A 16,605-nucleotide genomic window follows, 5' to 3' on the forward strand; every position below is an offset into this window, starting at 1 on the left:
GAACAGCATGTTTCTTGAAGTCTTAAACCCATCATAGATCTATCCTAAACGTTCAAAGGTGTTTATACACGTTTTTGAACTTTCAATTGGTATCAGAGCGGGTACACTTGTTGTGGTTTTATTACCTAAGTGTGATCCTAGACCCCTGTGTTGTGGTTGTTGTTATGGAAAATACCATGCTGAATTGTAGCTTAAGTGTTTGTAAAAATGACTCTATGCATATGTCTGAAAGGTGTTTTACTAATGATCTCGTAGAGTTGTTAAAAACTAAGAAACATGCTAGAGTATTTGTTCACATGCTAGAATATCTTGAAAATCAGAATCATGTCTTACACAGTAGCATATCTGAATCTAAATCATTGATTAAGAAATATAAAAGAAAGAATAGAATGTTGTGTGAGATGATTGAGAATCTGAAAATGAAAAATCAATCTGAAAGAAGCATGAAAACTGATGATGAGTTTGTGTTTGAAGGTCAAGAATGTTTGTCACATGTGAACCTATTTGTGCATACCTCATTGAAGGTGTTTAATGCGTGTTTGTGGTATCTTGACAGTGGGTGTTCTCGCCATATGACAGGGGATAAGTCACTGTTTAAGACACTCAAAGAAAAGGTTGGTGACTATGTGACCTTTGGTGATGGAAGTCATGCTCAAGTCCTAGGCAAAGGAACCATTGAGATACCTGGTTTGCCGCTGTTGAAAGATGTGCTGTACATAAAAGGGCTGAAGGCGAAGTTGCTGAGCATCACTCAAATTTGTGATGATGATTTCCTGGTACAATTCTCTAAGAAAGGATGCTTGATCATCAATGAAGAGGGGATTCAGGTTTTGGAGGGAAATCGGACTACAGATAACTGTTATGGAATAGTTCCCACGGCACCCATATCGTGTAGAAGTGCTCGTGTGGATATGTTAGAGCTGTGGCATCACAGATTTGGGCATGCCAACTTCAAACAAGTAGCAAAAGTCTCCAAACTTGAAGCAGTCGAGGGACTTCCTAAGTTTGGAAAAGTGAAGAAGACCGTTTGTGGTGCGTGTCAATTGGGGAAGCAAAATAAGGCAAGTCATCACAAGGTGAATGTGATTGCCACTTCTCGGTGCTTGGAGTTACTTCATGTTGATCTAATGGGGCCTACCAGAACTGAAAGCCTAGGGGGGAAGAGATACATTATGGTCATTGTGGACGACTACTCAAGATACACTTGGGTTGAATTCCTTAGAGAAAAATCAGAAGCTTGTGAGAGGTTGGAGATTCTGTGCAAGAAACTACAAAACGAAAAAGGGATTTTGATTGCCAAAATTAGAAGTGATCATGGGAGGGAATTTGAGAATGCAAGATTCGAGTCCTTCTGTGAGAAGAATGGAATTAAAAGAGAATTTTCAGCTCCCAAAACTCCACAACAAAATGAAGTGGTAAAGAGAAAAAATCGTGTGATTCAGGAGATGGCAAGAGTCATGTTGCTTAACAAGCAAATACCTCAAAAATTTTGGGGAGAAGCTGTCAACACTTCGTGTCACATTGGCAATAGGATTTTCTTTCGAGTTGGTACAAAGAAGACTGCCTATGAGATATGGAATGGGAAGAAGCCTAAAGTGAAGTATTTCCGGGTGTTTGGAAGTAAATGCTATATCCTAAATGATCGGGAGAATCTTGGGAAGTTTGATGCGCGAAGTGATGAGGGTATTTTTCTTGGGTACTCTACTACAAGTCGAGCGTATAGAGTGTTTAACAAGAGAACAAAGACTGTGATGGAGTCCATAAATGTCAAGATTGATGATACCTTATCTAAGGTGGAAATGATTGATGATGTAGAAGGGCCGAGCACCAAAGAACCCGATGTTGAGGTAGAAGCTTTGGATATAGAAGGTGAAGAACCTATATCAGAAGTAGAATCGACTCCCATCAACCCAAGAATGGAAACGAGATCGATGTCTAGAACATCAAGTCCTCTTACTCCTCCGGAAGTTCATCCTCCTATCTCTCGTAGTGATGAAGTTTCCACTTCAAAAAGGTCATCTTTAAGAGTTATCAAGAATCATCCGGAAAGTAACATCATAGGATCTCTTGATGACGGTCTTCGCCTCAGGAAAGGAAACATTCTGCTAGCCAATCATGTAACATATCACTGCTATCTTGCACAGTTTGAACCAAAAAAGGTTGAAGAGGCTCTTCAAGATGAGAATTGGGTTGAGTCAATGCATGAAGAGCTGAATCAGTTTGTGAGGAATGATGTGTGGGAACTTGCTCCAAGGCCTGAGAATGTTCATGTTATAGGCACAAAATGGATTTTTAAAAACAAAACTGATAAAGATGGAGAGATAATTCGAAACAAATCTCGGTTAGTAGCTCAAGGATACACTCAAGTAGAAGGAGTAGATTTTGATGAATCTTTCGCTTCGGTGGCAAGACTCGAATCCATTCGAATCCTCATGTCCATTGCGTGCACTTTGAATTTCAAACTTTATCAAATGGATGTAAAGTGCGCATTTCTGAATGGATATCTAAATGAAGAAGTATTTGTTGAGCAACCAAAAGGATTTGAGGATCCTCATTTTCCAGATCATGTATTAAGATTGAAGAAAGCCCTTTATGGCTTAAAACAAGCGCCTAGAGCCTGGTACGATCGTCTTACACATTATCTTCTAGATAGAGGTTTCAAAAGAGGGTATGCCGACCGAACTCTGTTTGTCAAAAATGATGAAGATTATCTCCTGGTGGCAAAAGTCTATGTTGATGATATAGTGTTTGGGGCAACCATCGAAGATCGTGCTACTGAATTTTCTGAGGAGATGAAGAAGGAGTTTGAGATGAGTATGGTGGGGGAACTCACATTTTTCTTGGGTCTTCAAGTCAAACAACAGAAGGAGGGCATATTTGTATCTCAAGAGAAGTATGCCAGAAACATTGTCAAGAAGTTTGGACTAGACTCCAAAAAACATGCCTCCACTCCCATGAGCTCATCCACTAAACTGAATGTTGATTCGTCTGGAGTCGAAGTAAGTCCTACATTGTATAGGAGCATCATAGGGAGTTTGCTCTATCTTACAGCCAGTAGATCGGACATTGCTTTCAGTGTGGGCGTTTGTGCTAGGTACCAAGCTAATCCGAAGGAATCTCATCTGACTGCTGCTAAGCGAATCATTCGATATGTGAATGGTACTGCAAACTATGGTCTGTGGTATTCAAAAGACTTAAATGCTTGTCTTGCTGGGTATTCAGATGCTGACTGGGCTGGCAGTGTAGAAGATCGGAAAAGTACTTCAGGCGGCTGTTTCTATCTTGGTAACAATCTTGTCTCGTGGATGAGCAAGAAGCAGAATTCAGTGTCTCTATCTACTGCAGAAGCAGAATACATCGCTGCTGGAAGTTGCTGCACTCAGCTTCTTTGGATGAAGAAATTACTCCATGACTATGGAATTCCTCAAGAAACGATGTGTGTCTTCTGTGACAACACCAGTGCCATCAATCTTTCCAAGAATCCTGTCCAGCATTCAAAATCTAAACACATAGAGATACGTTACCATTTCATTCGGGATTTGGTAGAGGAAAGAGTTGTGTGTCTTGAGTTCATACACACCGACAATCAAAAGGCGGACATCTTCACCAAGCCTCTCGATGGTCCACGGTTTGAATCACTCCGTAAGACCATTGGTGTTGGTACAATTCCTTGACTCTCTTGTGTGTTGTGTGCTTCACATATTTATAATATGATAAGTTTGTTTGTGTTGGGGCACACACTTCTTTGTTAGCTCTTTGTGCAACATGTTTATTGTTTGTTTGTCCATTTGTGAATACTGTTGTTTCTTTCTTTGTTTGTTCAATCATTTTCTTCTTTTATGTCAAGAATCCAAAAATCACATAAAAATTAGAAAATCAAAAAGCTTGATTGACATTGTTGAGTTTTTGTCTCAAAACTTGTTTTGCCTTGTACCTTTGTGCTAATGGCTTTGTGCATTTTTGAGCATTGCTTGTTTCTTTGCACTCATATCTATGTGGGAGAAATCTTGAAATCTTTGTGATTGTTGTAAATAGATCTTCAAACTTGTCATGAATGATTAGTGAATGGTTTTGTTGATCTTGAGACATGCATAGACTTGTGTCTATATATCTTCCCACTCTTTATTTTTGTTTTGCTAAAAAGAGCTCACCAAATGTAAATCTCCAAATGAAAAGAGATATTGAGCTGCAAAAGCCTGTCGCACATTCTAGTATTTGACTAGGAAAAAGGGTAAGCGACCTTATATTAAAGTGAATGTTTATTCAAAAAGCCAAAGGCTTGTTCTTTAAAGTGAATTGTCATATATCACTCTCACAATGAGAAATGATTGCCTCAAAAGATCAAAAAGATCAAATGTTATGATTGAAAGTGGAGTCAAATGTTAAGCTCCAAGTTATGTTATCAAGTTGTGTGGGAGGTCATATATACATATTTCTATAATTGAGATGGGTCACATGATCTAGTGCTAATTATGTATGCCTTGGTTGAATTGATCATTGAAGCTTCACATTAGACGATGGACTATCTCATTGTTGATATCCACACACAACACACAAGTTTATGTTCAATAAATGCCATATTCATTTGTGTGATTGTACTTGATGAAATGTGTTTTCACATGCTCAATCTTTGTTAATTCAAGCACAAAAAGATTTTTGAGTGTTTTAGGTGCTTTTGGAAAGTATTTTGTTTGAAAAATCTGAAAATTTCAAAAATTCAGTTTTGCCCTGTTTTGGCGGCTCAGTCGCGGGTATGTCAAGTCGCATGCCTCAATTGCGTCTTCGCGGGTCATTTTTGGCGACTTGTTCGCGAGTGGAAGGTCCAGTCGCGCGGTTTACTCAGAGATTTTTGCGGCTCAGCTCGCGACTCACTCGCGGGTAGACCTTCCAGTCGCGAAAAACACTTAGAAAAATTTTTTCAAATTTTTGTCCTTAAGTGTTTTGGCGGCTTGATCTGGCGACTCTTTGGCGACTCGTTTCAGTCGCGAAAATCGCGTGTTTTAGAAATACAGGGGCAGTTTTTAAACTTTTTGTCTTTCCCTCGATCTTTTTGTGACTGTTCATTGTCTTTCTCATCTGCTCTTACCCATTCACACTGTGCCTCCATTTTCGATCTCCATTGTTTGCCTCTTTTCAGCTCTAAATCATCGAGTAACAGGTATGGTTTTTCTGTCTTGAACTCTATTCTACTTGTTGTTATGGTTTTCCCTCTGGATTATTCGCATTTGATTGTGATTTTGAAATGGGTTTTTAGCTCAGCTACTACTCTTTGTCCATGCTTAGCTTATGGAAACTTTTGTTTCTGTTTTGAGCTATTTTATTTTGTTGGTTTTGATCTTCATCATGTGCTTAGCTAGGGTTAGCTATTTTTGTCTGATCTGCTGTTGATGTGGTGTTTCAAAATGATCCTGTGTGGTATCTTGTTGATGTGTTGATGAATGTGGGTCCTTTTTCAACTGATTATGTGGTTTTATTTGGACTCCCTCTACTGTGTAGTTCAATTTGGGCCATTTGTGTCCCTCATTGCCATTTTCTGGCCATTTTCATCCAGCTATTAGGGTTTCTTCATTATTTCCACTAACCCACTGCTAATAAAGTTTGTTGGATTGTGTTTTGCCATTTCCCTTGTTCATAATGCAGACTAGTCATGTCACCATTCAAGAAAGCTGCTGTGAAAGGAGGTAGTTCCAAAGGGAAGGAACCAGTAATTGATGTTGATGATTACCCACCTCAAACAAAAGGGACTCGCTCTTCATCAAAGAGATTCGATCCCAACAAGTTCTCATATGCAGCCTATCAGTCTTATGAGAATTACTTTCTACATGCCAAACCATTACTAGAAAGAGCTTAGGATCAGTCCTCACTTCATGACACTGACATTCCGAAATGGTTTGCTCACAAGGATTGGAATTACCTTCTCTCTGATCTGGATGACGCGTATGAAGAGTTGGTAAAAGAATTTTATGCTAACACAATTGTGGAAGGAGATGAACTTAAATGCTGGGTTCAGAAAAAGAGCTTTTCTGTCTCTCCTACATATCTGGTAGAAATTCTTCACATCAACAGACCAATTTTCCGACATTCACCGGTTTATGATGATCTCTGTCCTGATGAGGAGCTTCTCAAAGAAAGTCTTGGTCAAGACTTGGAGTTCTCACCCAATGGAAAATCCATCAGTGTTTCCTCTCTTTCTCCAAAACTGAGAGTGCTTACAATTGTGATGTTTCACAATTTGTACCCTTTATCAAGCACTGGGTATATGAACCTCGGACGTGCTTTGTTTCTTCATGATCTAATCTCTGATGTGGAAATAGACATCTGTGCTCATATCTTTCATGTTCTGCGCAAAACGGTTCTTCGAATTGAGTCTCGGATATGCGTTCCTTTCTGCAGTCTCATTTCACGGATCTTGAAGCTCAAGGGAATTTATCCAACGGCAGATGAATCTCCTATCTCAAAACCAAGTCCAATCAACATGCGTACATTCAATGCAAGCATTGGACATAGTCGGAAGAGAGCCAAACCAGAAACTTCTGCATCTCACAGTGGCTCTCATTTCAGCACTCTCTCCCTAGATGAGAAACTTGATCGCATTGTATCCTCTGTCCACGAGTTGAATACAAAGATGTCTGGACTCACAGCTTCTCTACACCATCAAAGCACTCGATGGGATATGAAGTTTACTTCTTTTCAAACTCAATTGGATCAAATTCAGAGAAAGCTGGAAGAGGATGAATAGCCTATTCCATGACAAAAAGGGGGAGTGATAGGCATGATCAGAGGGGGAGGATATTACCTAAGGGGGAGTGTCTTTACATTCTTCTTCAGTTTAAGTTTTCACTTTAAGTTGATATATTGTGTTTTTTATGGGTTTAATGTATAGTTGTTTCTAACTCTTAACCTATACTCTTGGTCTAAACTTTAATATATTTTGATGATGTTATTCAGGATGTTTTGTGTTTGTACCCATGTGCTTTTGTAAGCTTTTAGGGTTAATGTTTTATGCATAGTTTGTAGGCTTTATGGTATGTACCTTGCTTAATGCAGCCTTTATGCTATGTTGAAATCAGTACTTTAATCTAAATGTCTTGCATTTTGATTTATGTATTGTCACTCTTGTGCCCTTGTAGGATTGTTCCTAGATGCATATACCTTGTGTACTATGCATTGGTTGAGTGTTGAACATACAAGTGTCTTGCCTTGTGCTTGTTAACTTGTATGTCCTTGTGTTCATTCCAAGTGTGAATGAGCACTGTGATCACTACCTTATGGTGTTCACTTGGTTGATCAAGCCACGGTTTGTTTCTTAACTCCATCTTTGCTTGATCACATTTTGCCTGTTTCATATGCATTTTATAATTTTCTGCTTACAATGATCATGGTGTATTGTTGTGTTTCAGGAGTATTATGTTCATATGATTCAAGTGCTTCACAGCTTCTAGAGTTAGGTGTGAGTGAGTTTTGTTCAACTGTTCCCAACTCACATGTTAAGTCTAGAGTCTGTTTTAGGGTTTTGTCACAGAATAGCCAAAGGGGGAGATTGTAAGGTTGAATTTATTCAACCATCTAATTGGCTTTATTCCGTGCCAAATTTGCTTGTAATTCAGCATTTAGTAACCCTGTATTTAGGTGGGTTTGATGTAAGGGTAGTGAGTGAGAGAGAGTGAAGATTGCTCAAGAGTGTGCAAGAAAACAGAGACTCGTGGCTAGGCCTCGCGGGTGACTCGCGGCTGCAAGCCGCCAGACGCAGCACACGTGCCAAGCATGCTGAAAGGTGAACAGTCATGCAAGCTGGAGTACTACAGGACAAAACAGGACAATTGGCCATACGGTTATCTCGCGACTGGATCTCGCGACTTAGTTAAGCCGCGAGGTCAAGCCGCGAGCCACCCCTGTTTTGTAAAACCTGACGTTTCACATTCCTCTCCCACTCCAGTATAAATACCCCTTTTACCCACGATTGTGATAGAGCTTTCAGAGAGAATTTTGAGAGAGAAACCCTAAAGAAAAACAAGATTGATTCACCCACAATCTATACATTAGAGTCTCTTCAAATTCCTCAACTCTCTTCCTCTCCATTGTCAAATCCTTGAGAGGCATTATACCAAACCTGGTTCTCACCATCATCATCACTGTGAGACAGCTGTTTGGATTTCTGGGAAGCAGTTAGGAAGGAACCAATCTTCATTGGTTGATGCTACGGTCTAGTAGCGGAATCCAGGAAGCTAGAAAAGAAAAAGGTTCGGCGCAACCTCGTTGGAGCAAGAAGCTTGGAGGGCTTAGGTGCACTGGGTAGATTAGGCTTGGAGGGTCTATTGCTGTCCATGTATCCCAACTGTATTTTCTAGTGGATTGTTTACCGCTTGGAGGGCGGCGGAGAAGTTTTACGCCGAGGGCTTCGGTTTCCTCTTCGATAACACATCGCCTGTTGTCTTTGTGTTTGCATCTTCCTTCCTCTCTATCTTTGCCTTTTTATTATCTGCTGTGGATTATATTTTGTTTTGGCTTAGATAGTTTTTACCAATTCCATATTATAGCATATGTTAAGTTTCCGCACACTAGTTGTTTGACATATTGCTTGAATTGGTTAAGTTGTAATTTGGGGGTCTAAACGTTCAAAGGTGTATAAACACCTTTGAACGTTTAGACCCCCAAATTACAACTTAACCAATTCAAGCAATATGTCAAACAACTAGTGTGCGGAAACTTAACATATGCTATAATATGGAATTGGTAAAAACTATCTAAGCCAAAACAAAATATAATCCACAGCAGATAATAAAAAGGCAAAGATAGAGAGGAAGGAAGATGCAAACACAAAGACAACAGGCGATGTGTTATCGAAGAGGAAATCGAAGCCCTCGGCGTAAAATCTCTCCGCCGCCCTCCAAGCGGTAAACAATCCACTAGAAAATACAGTTGGGATACATGGACAGCAATAGACCCTCCAAGCCTAATCTACCCAGTGCACCTAAGCCCTCCAAGCTTCTTGCTCCAACGAGGTTGCGCCGAACCTTTTTCTTTTCTAGCTTCCCGGATTCCGCTACTAGACCGTAGCATCAACCAATGAAGATTGGTTCCTTCCTAACTGCTTCCCAGAAATCCAAACAGCTGTCTCACAGTGATGATGATGGTGAGAACCAGGTTTGGTATAATGCCTCTCAAGGATTTGACAATGGAGAGGAAGAGAGTTGAGGAATTTGAAGAGACTCTAATGTATAGATTGTGGGTGAATCAATCTTGTTTTTCTTTAGGGTTTCTCTCTCAAAATTCTCTCTGGAAGCTCTCTCACAATCGTGGGTAAAAGGGGTATTTATACTGGAGTGGGAGAGGAATGTGAAACGTCAGGTTTTACAAAACAGGGGTGGCTCGCGGCTTGACCTCACGGCTTAACTAAGTCGCGAGATCTAGTCGCGAGATAACCGTATGGCCAGTTGTCCTGTTTTGTCCTGTAGTGCTCCAGCTTGCATGACTGTTCACCTTCCAGCATGCTTGGCACGTGTGCTGCGTTTGGCGGCTTGCAGCCGCGAGTCACCCGCGAGGCCCAGCCGTGAGTCTCTGTTTTCTTGCACACTCTTGAGCAATCTTCACTCTCTCTCACTCACTACCCTTACATCAAACCCACCTAAATACAGGGTTACTAAATGCTGAATTACAAGCAAATTTGGCACGGAATAAAGCCAATTAGATGGTTGAATAAATTCAACCTTACATATCCAATTACAAGTAAAGTGCATTTTGTCAAAGGATTAGCCAATTATATAAAATATGTCCCTAACAAATAGTATTTGCCAACAGATTTTGACTTGCAAAGACAATAGCATGAAAGGAATTTGAAAGATGTTCAATTTAGGCAAAGATGATCATGAGGGAAGTGAAGAAATTATTGAAAGGGGTGTTGTTCTTGTAAAACAGATAGAAAGAATAGAAGACAGTGAGGTGAAATGGAAAATTTTGGCAGAGTTCTGGGCAAAGATGATGTTGTTTGTGGCTCCCTCGGATGATGAAACTGTCTATGTAGAGCATCTAGCCATTGGAGGTGAGTTTGTGACTCACTTGTGGGTATTACTCTTTCATGCAGGCATACTCAAGCGTGACCCAGCTCTGGATGTGTGATTAATATTGCATTACTTCTTGTGTGTTTTCTCTTTGCAACTGCATGCATGTATGATATTGTGTGATTTCTCATACGCCCATTTCCATATGCGTTTGTATAATAGACGTGTGTCAGTGTGGTTGTATCTTAACGTGTTGTCTATTTGGTTTGAATAGTGTTTGATGTTCTTGTATTTCCTTTAATTTGTTTCTTTAACCTTGTCATTGCTTCCTTAACGTGTTTCAATGGTTTATCTTTTTACTTATTCCTTTAGAGAATGATTTATGATAGTTAATTACTATTGTTGTGTGATTCAGTGGGTGGGCTATAAATAAGGACACCATCCAATCCTCAATTAGTAGTTTTAAATTAACACGTGAAGTTTAATGTGGTTGCATCTCGTCTCGATTGGATGGTATGGCATGCAATCGGTAGAATTTTAATAAGTATGGACATAATACATTTTATTGGTAATTATAGGTTTATATTATACTAATTATGTAAATTTTACCTTGCAAATTAAATAAATGTGTATAACACTATAAGTATTTATTTAGTCTATAATGTGAATCTTATATTGGTCTATGTAAACTAACAATTTTTCCTTTCATAAAAAATTAAAAAAAAAATCATATTTTTAAATTTTTTTTTATCACTATTATTCATAATATAGTTTATTGTGATTGGTGTACAATATATATAGTATTTGTAGTTGACCTATGGAAAAATTTGCACCGTTCCGTGACTATTGACCTTAGCTTGGATTTCTTCCTAAACAAGGCCTGTTACCAACCAAAACGAGTTACTATCTACGAACTTGTATATTACAAACTTATTTTATTTGATTCCCAACAGAAGTACAAAATAAATGATGTATATAAATTACCTCAATTTTTATTTTCACTATTAGACTAATGGATCTCTTTAAAATTTTCTGGCAAATTACTATTCTCAAAAACCTTTCTAATGAATATTCCAAAGAGTTCTTCAGGTAATTTTGTTAACAATTCCTTTGGGTTTCCTTAAACATAAATCGTTTTTCTCATTTGGGTATTCCTACTTGTAGTTGTTCAAGTTTCCATAATGTAAATCTCTTGCCTTTGCGTAGTCCTAATTGAATTCCTTCAAGGTTTCCTAAAACACAAATCTTTTGCCCTCGAGTAGTCCTATTTGCATTTCTTGGAGTTTCTTAAAAGTGTGGCATATCATCTTTATCATTAGATTAATGGATCTTTTAATATTTATTTATAATGGGTATTTTTTTTTAACTATGTATTTAGTCACTATCTTATACATTATATTTCAATTTGATCCCTAATTTTTCAATTGTGTCAATTTAGTTACTAACCTTTCAGTATTATACCAATTTGATCCCTAGTCTTATTCTTGTCTGGAATATGAACAAAATTTGCAAAAATGTCATTAAATCCCAAACAAGAACAAGAATAAGACTAAAAATATTGATGGGAAATAGAATTTAAGTCCATTTGTTTCATAAGTTATTATTTCTGTCAGCACATAAATTGGGAAGCTATCCCAAGTTACATGTTGAGAGAGAGAGAGAGAGAGAGTTTGATAATTGATTCATGTTGAGCTCTCTTTCCTCTTGTCAATGGAAGGATAATAAACAAGTTTTTGACCAGTGACGGAGTCAAGAATTTATCTTTAGAGAGGCCATATATAAATTTTTTTTTAATGAAATGTAAAATAGTAATGTGTAATTTTTTTTTTTTTTTTGCACTTTTTCTTTTTGCTTGCAAGGTCCTAATATATTGTTAAGTGGACCAAAGTTTAATTTTATTGAGCATCAAAAAAAAAAAAAAAAAAAAAAAACACTTGAGGTGGTCACAAATCTTTTTTTAAGGGTAGATAACGTTTATTATCAGGTATGGGGCTAAAATGATAAGGTTATTTAAATTTTTTTAAATTATTTAAAATTTAAAAAGAAAATTCAAACTGAGTAACTAACAGATAATAGTTCTAGAGAGGATTAACGACGTTTTTGTTATTATAGTTCTAGAAAATTAGTATAAAAATAAAGAATAGTAATTGTCCGAAATTTTTTAAGAGATACTTTAGCCTAATGATGAAACTAAAAATGGGAGTTGATGTAATTTTTATATATATTTTATTCTTTACTCATTGGAGAATCAAATACAATAACTTCGCAATCAACAAATACATAATAACCAGATGAATGAACTACAGCTCAACTGACATTTTGTTCTTCTTTGAGACTTACTTGGTGGAAGGGTGATAATAACCGTTATTAATTAGCATATTATGATTTAAAATGTTTGCTCTTAGAGTAATTTTAGTACCACATAAAAAGTCACAATTTTTATCATAATTATTCTATATGATAAACCATGATTGATTACCTATTTCTTATCATATAAACCCTTCATTTTTTTCTCCATTACTCACAATCTGCAACATAGACAATTGTAGTAAGAATTGTACATTTTTTTATGGTACTAGATTTTTTGTTGCTCAGTAATAGGACTTATTTATAAGAAGAGATTCGAGCTAAGGATAATAGCCAGGGAAAGGTGCAAAATTGGCAAAATTCTACCAATCGCATGGCACGTCCTCCCATCAAGGACACAACCACACAAACTTAAAAGCATTCACATCATGCTCAATAAGTTTAGAGTTATATAAAATTTTACAACTGTATAAGTAAAGTTTTAATTTGTAGGTAAAAAATCATATTAGTGATGGGCCCAAATAAGAATAAAGAAAAAACTTACTATATCAATTATTGTGAAAAATATTGCAACAATATTACATATACAACCATTCTTACACCAAATTTTATAATCTGCCAACTTGTACAATTATTAGTATTTAACGATGAGTGGTGGGTTCATTGGGCAAAAATTGTCCACCATTCATGGTTACACACACACACACAAAAAAGAAGAAGAAGAAGCAAATAGTGATATTAGGTGTGCAATTGGGTGTATCTTTAGAATTACAAATTATTGTGCTTATATCATTATTCGTTTCAAAGTAGTTTTTTATTTTTTATTTATTTTTTTCCAAATTTAGTCTAAAAATCCCACTAGCTAAGGCTGAGGTTGGTGTCTTATTCATAACCCACCTACTGAGGGTGAGTTAGGCTACATCTTTTTATTTTTTTACCTTTTGTCAGTTTTAATTCAAATAATTTAACTTCAAATTTATTTTTTGAAAATAAGCTTAATTATCTTTTAGCTTTTTATCACATATTTAATATAAATTTACCAAAAACTATTTTCCTGATTTAGATTACATTTGGATTTGCTTTGCTTATTTAAATGTACTCTAAATCGGGAAAATAGTAAATATCTTCTCTACATAAATCGGAAAACAGATACTCTAATGAATTTGAAACACGTTAAGCAATGCCAAGGTTAAAGAAATCAAATCAAAGGAAATAACAGAAAATCAAACACTAATCAAACCAAATATACAACACACGTAATTACAATACAACCACAGCGACACTTTTTTTTTTTTTGAGGGCAAACATCTATCTATTATACATACTGGGAATGGAAATGCATGAGAAATCACACAATATCATACAATCATAAGGAAAACACATAGGGACAAATGCATTAGTCAAACATCCTGAGCTGAGTCTCGCTTGAGTATACCAGCATGAGAGAGTAATGCCCATAAGTGAGTCACAAACTCTCCTCCCATGGCTAGGTGCTCTGCATGGGCAGTTTCATCATCGGAGGGAGCCACAAACAACATCATCTCTGTCCATAATTCAGCCAGAATTTTCCATCTCCGCCCATTGTCATCTATTTTTTCTAGCAGATCCTTCGCAAGAACAGCACCCCTTTCAATAATTTCTTGGTTTCCATCCTCTTGGCCCAAAGTCAACATCTTTTTGGAAATTCTTTTCTTGCGATCATCTTTGCATAAATTAAACATCTTTTGGCAAATACTTTTCTCGCATCCCTTGAGTTTCTCCCTGGCTTCAACAACTACATGATCAAAAATAAATTCTGTAATATACGGATGATCAGGTAAAAGTCTTGGAGCAAAAGCCACCAAATAGGCACAGTATTTAGACAACTTAGTTGCCACAATGAAGTCTTCGCTTTCCCTTTGTTGGTTGACCTGTTCCCCTGTGACAATTTCTTGTGATGATAAATTAAGCTCGCAAAGACTGGTGGCTATATGCCAGACCATGATAACATGCGTCTGTGTCTCAAGTCTACATGCCCAGGAGAGTTCATTCTCAACCCTGTTTCTCTGCAGAGAAGCTACCCCATTTGTCAATCGCTGGATTCGCTGCTCATGGGTCTTTAGAGAGTGAATAATTGCTTTCTTCACTTCCATCGGCAATGTGACGTTAGCACTTAGTTTTAGACCATTTCTCGGCTTATCTATATAAGGAAAAGTCAAACGATTGTAGAGCAATACCGAAGGGTTATGACTAAAAGATTCAAGAAGAGAATATTGGCAAAGTTTTCTATACCAAGGTTTTAACAATTGCCTATGACATATAACTCGTATGATCATCTCCATGCATTTATTATGCCACAAGGGTTTTTTAACATAATAGCAAAGCCACTGTACCTTAGCCCAATCGGAGAAGTTGACAACAAAAAGTTGCACAATTTCAATGAAAAGTAGAGCGATTAAAACTACACCTGTGAGAAGAGCATCAAGGTTATGTCCACCTGTTGTCATGAGGTGCACATCAGAATCTCTATCTTGGTAATTGGTTAGAGTGGGAACCGCGACATAACAACCAATTATGACAATAATGAACTGCAAAAGTCTTGATAATGGAAGCCCATTGGCAAATAAGACGGGATATTTTGTGTAAAAGAGATCATAAAGAAATCCGAGCTCCAGCTCAATTACTCTGAATGCTCTCTCATGATCACCTTCTTTGGAAAGAAGCCCATATCGAACAAAATTCCATGTCTTAAGCTGGGAGCTTTCAGGGAAGGAATATTTTGCAAATCTACGACAGAGAAGCCTATACAATGCATAAGAAAGGCAGATATCTTTGAGTCGCCCGTCTGGATCTCCGGTGGAGCTTAAGAGTCTCCCTTCGCATTGCCAGATCATATCAATGGTAATGACTCCATTATCATCTGTCGTCTCAAACTGCATATGGTAGCGTGGTGCTTTAACTTTCACCTTTTCCTTCTTTTCTCCTTTCACCAAATACTTGTAGCCTTTCATGCAAGTAGGATCTGCTTCATCGCCTTCTTTGTTGCTCTCATCTTCCATGAAGTCTGCAACCAGTTTGGTGTTTCTCACCAAACCATATGATCTGCTTGCTAACTCCAAAGCTTCGGCTCTGCCTCCTGTCGTAATCAAAGACAAGATATAGAGGAGATAGAGTGGAATCATAAATTTGTGTTCGTTAGCATGCATACCTATCACCCAGCCCAGCCAAAAATACTGAACAAAAATTTCCAAGTAATATCTCTTCCGATTCTCACTGTCTTCAAGGCTGTAGGCGGAGATGCAATCAGCACTTCCAAGGAAAATAATCAAAAACATCGCCCAAACAGAAAATAATTCATTAGGGAATGTTGCTGACTTCATCAGGCCCATGGTGTAGTTTATCAGGAACGTAGACAAAAGATAACATGCCCATATCGAATATTTGAGTGTCAAACTGTGGCTACGTCGCCTCCAAGATCCGAAGACTGTGAGAAAGACTACCAGGAGCGTAGTCAAAAGGACATATGATTCAATATACTCTAGCGTTTCCCGAGCTTTGTTGAGCACACAATTTTGAACATTAGTGGCATTGTTAACAACCAGGATATCTTTTCCTGATACCATTTTGTTCCAGTACACTTCTAATACCAAAATATATGGATGGATATTTGTAGAAGCCCTACATTCTTAAATTAGCAGGCTGAAGAGTGAGCGTAATATAGGCCATCTGTTGTTCAAAATACAAGAGGGGGAAATAATGGGAAGGGAAAGGACCTTTTATGGTAGCCACAACTCTATTAGAGTAGCCAGAGTTCCTCCCACTAAAAAAGAAAAACAGAAGTGAGAACAGGAATCAGGAAAATAAAAAAGAAGAGCCGGAAGAGTAAAGAGAGTAAAAAGAACGGAGATTAAGTCTAGTCTGAAGTCTGAGGTGAAGAGATCGTGGTGTAGTACTAGTACATATAGGGGGGAAAAAAGGAGGGTAGATAAAAGTCTTGTTCAAAAGAGGAGAGTTTTTGTGTGTGCGTGCGCTGTATGCATGGAAAACCAAGTAAGGGTATGTTTGAATATTACTTATTGTTAAAAATTGAAAATTGAAAATAATATAGTAAAATAATTTTTAAATGTGTGAATAGTAATTAGGACCTAGTTTTAACTTCAAAGTTGTTAAATTCTGTATTTGTGGGTCCCGTGAACAATGCAGGGGACCCACAAAAAAAAGCCAAACGCGCTAAACTTTTAGTTTTCAACAACATCCAAACTCACACTAAGAGGCGCATGGAAAATAAAATTTACCTAATTCAATTGTTTTGACTTTCCAA

General features: G+C 37.5%; 1 protein-coding gene across 1 annotated transcript; it reads right to left on the reverse strand.

Annotated features, from left to right (window-relative positions):
• Positions 1-13,494: 13,494 nt before the first annotated feature.
• LOC126723969 (uncharacterized) lies at positions 13,495-16,135 on the reverse strand. The gene is made up of 2 exons (XM_050428001.1): positions 14,752-16,135; positions 13,495-14,484 (listed from the first exon to the last, which is right to left on the reverse strand). The coding sequence occupies exons 1-2, from the start codon at positions 15,905-15,907 to the stop codon at positions 13,706-13,708; spliced, it is 1,935 nt and encodes a 644-aa protein (XP_050283958.1). The 5' UTR covers positions 15,908-16,135; the 3' UTR covers positions 13,495-13,705.
• Between the last annotated feature and the right edge of the window lie 470 nt (positions 16,136-16,605).

The sequence above is a fragment of the Quercus robur genome, chromosome 1, assembly GCF_932294415.1.
Source record: "Quercus robur chromosome 1, dhQueRobu3.1, whole genome shotgun sequence".
Taxonomy (NCBI): domain Eukaryota; kingdom Viridiplantae; phylum Streptophyta; class Magnoliopsida; order Fagales; family Fagaceae; genus Quercus; species Quercus robur.

What these genes read in the sequence shown, in the direction of transcription:
- LOC126723969 (XM_050428001.1), bottom strand. Translation starts at nt 15,907, where the DNA reads ATGGTATCAGGAAAAGATATCCTGGTTGTTAACAATGCCACTAATGTT. An exon ending in CCTTGATGCTCTTCTCACAG is followed by an intron (nt 14,485 to 14,751) that starts GTGTAGTTTTAA and finishes TTCCTTATATAG; the next exon opens with ATAAGCCGAGAAATGGTCTA.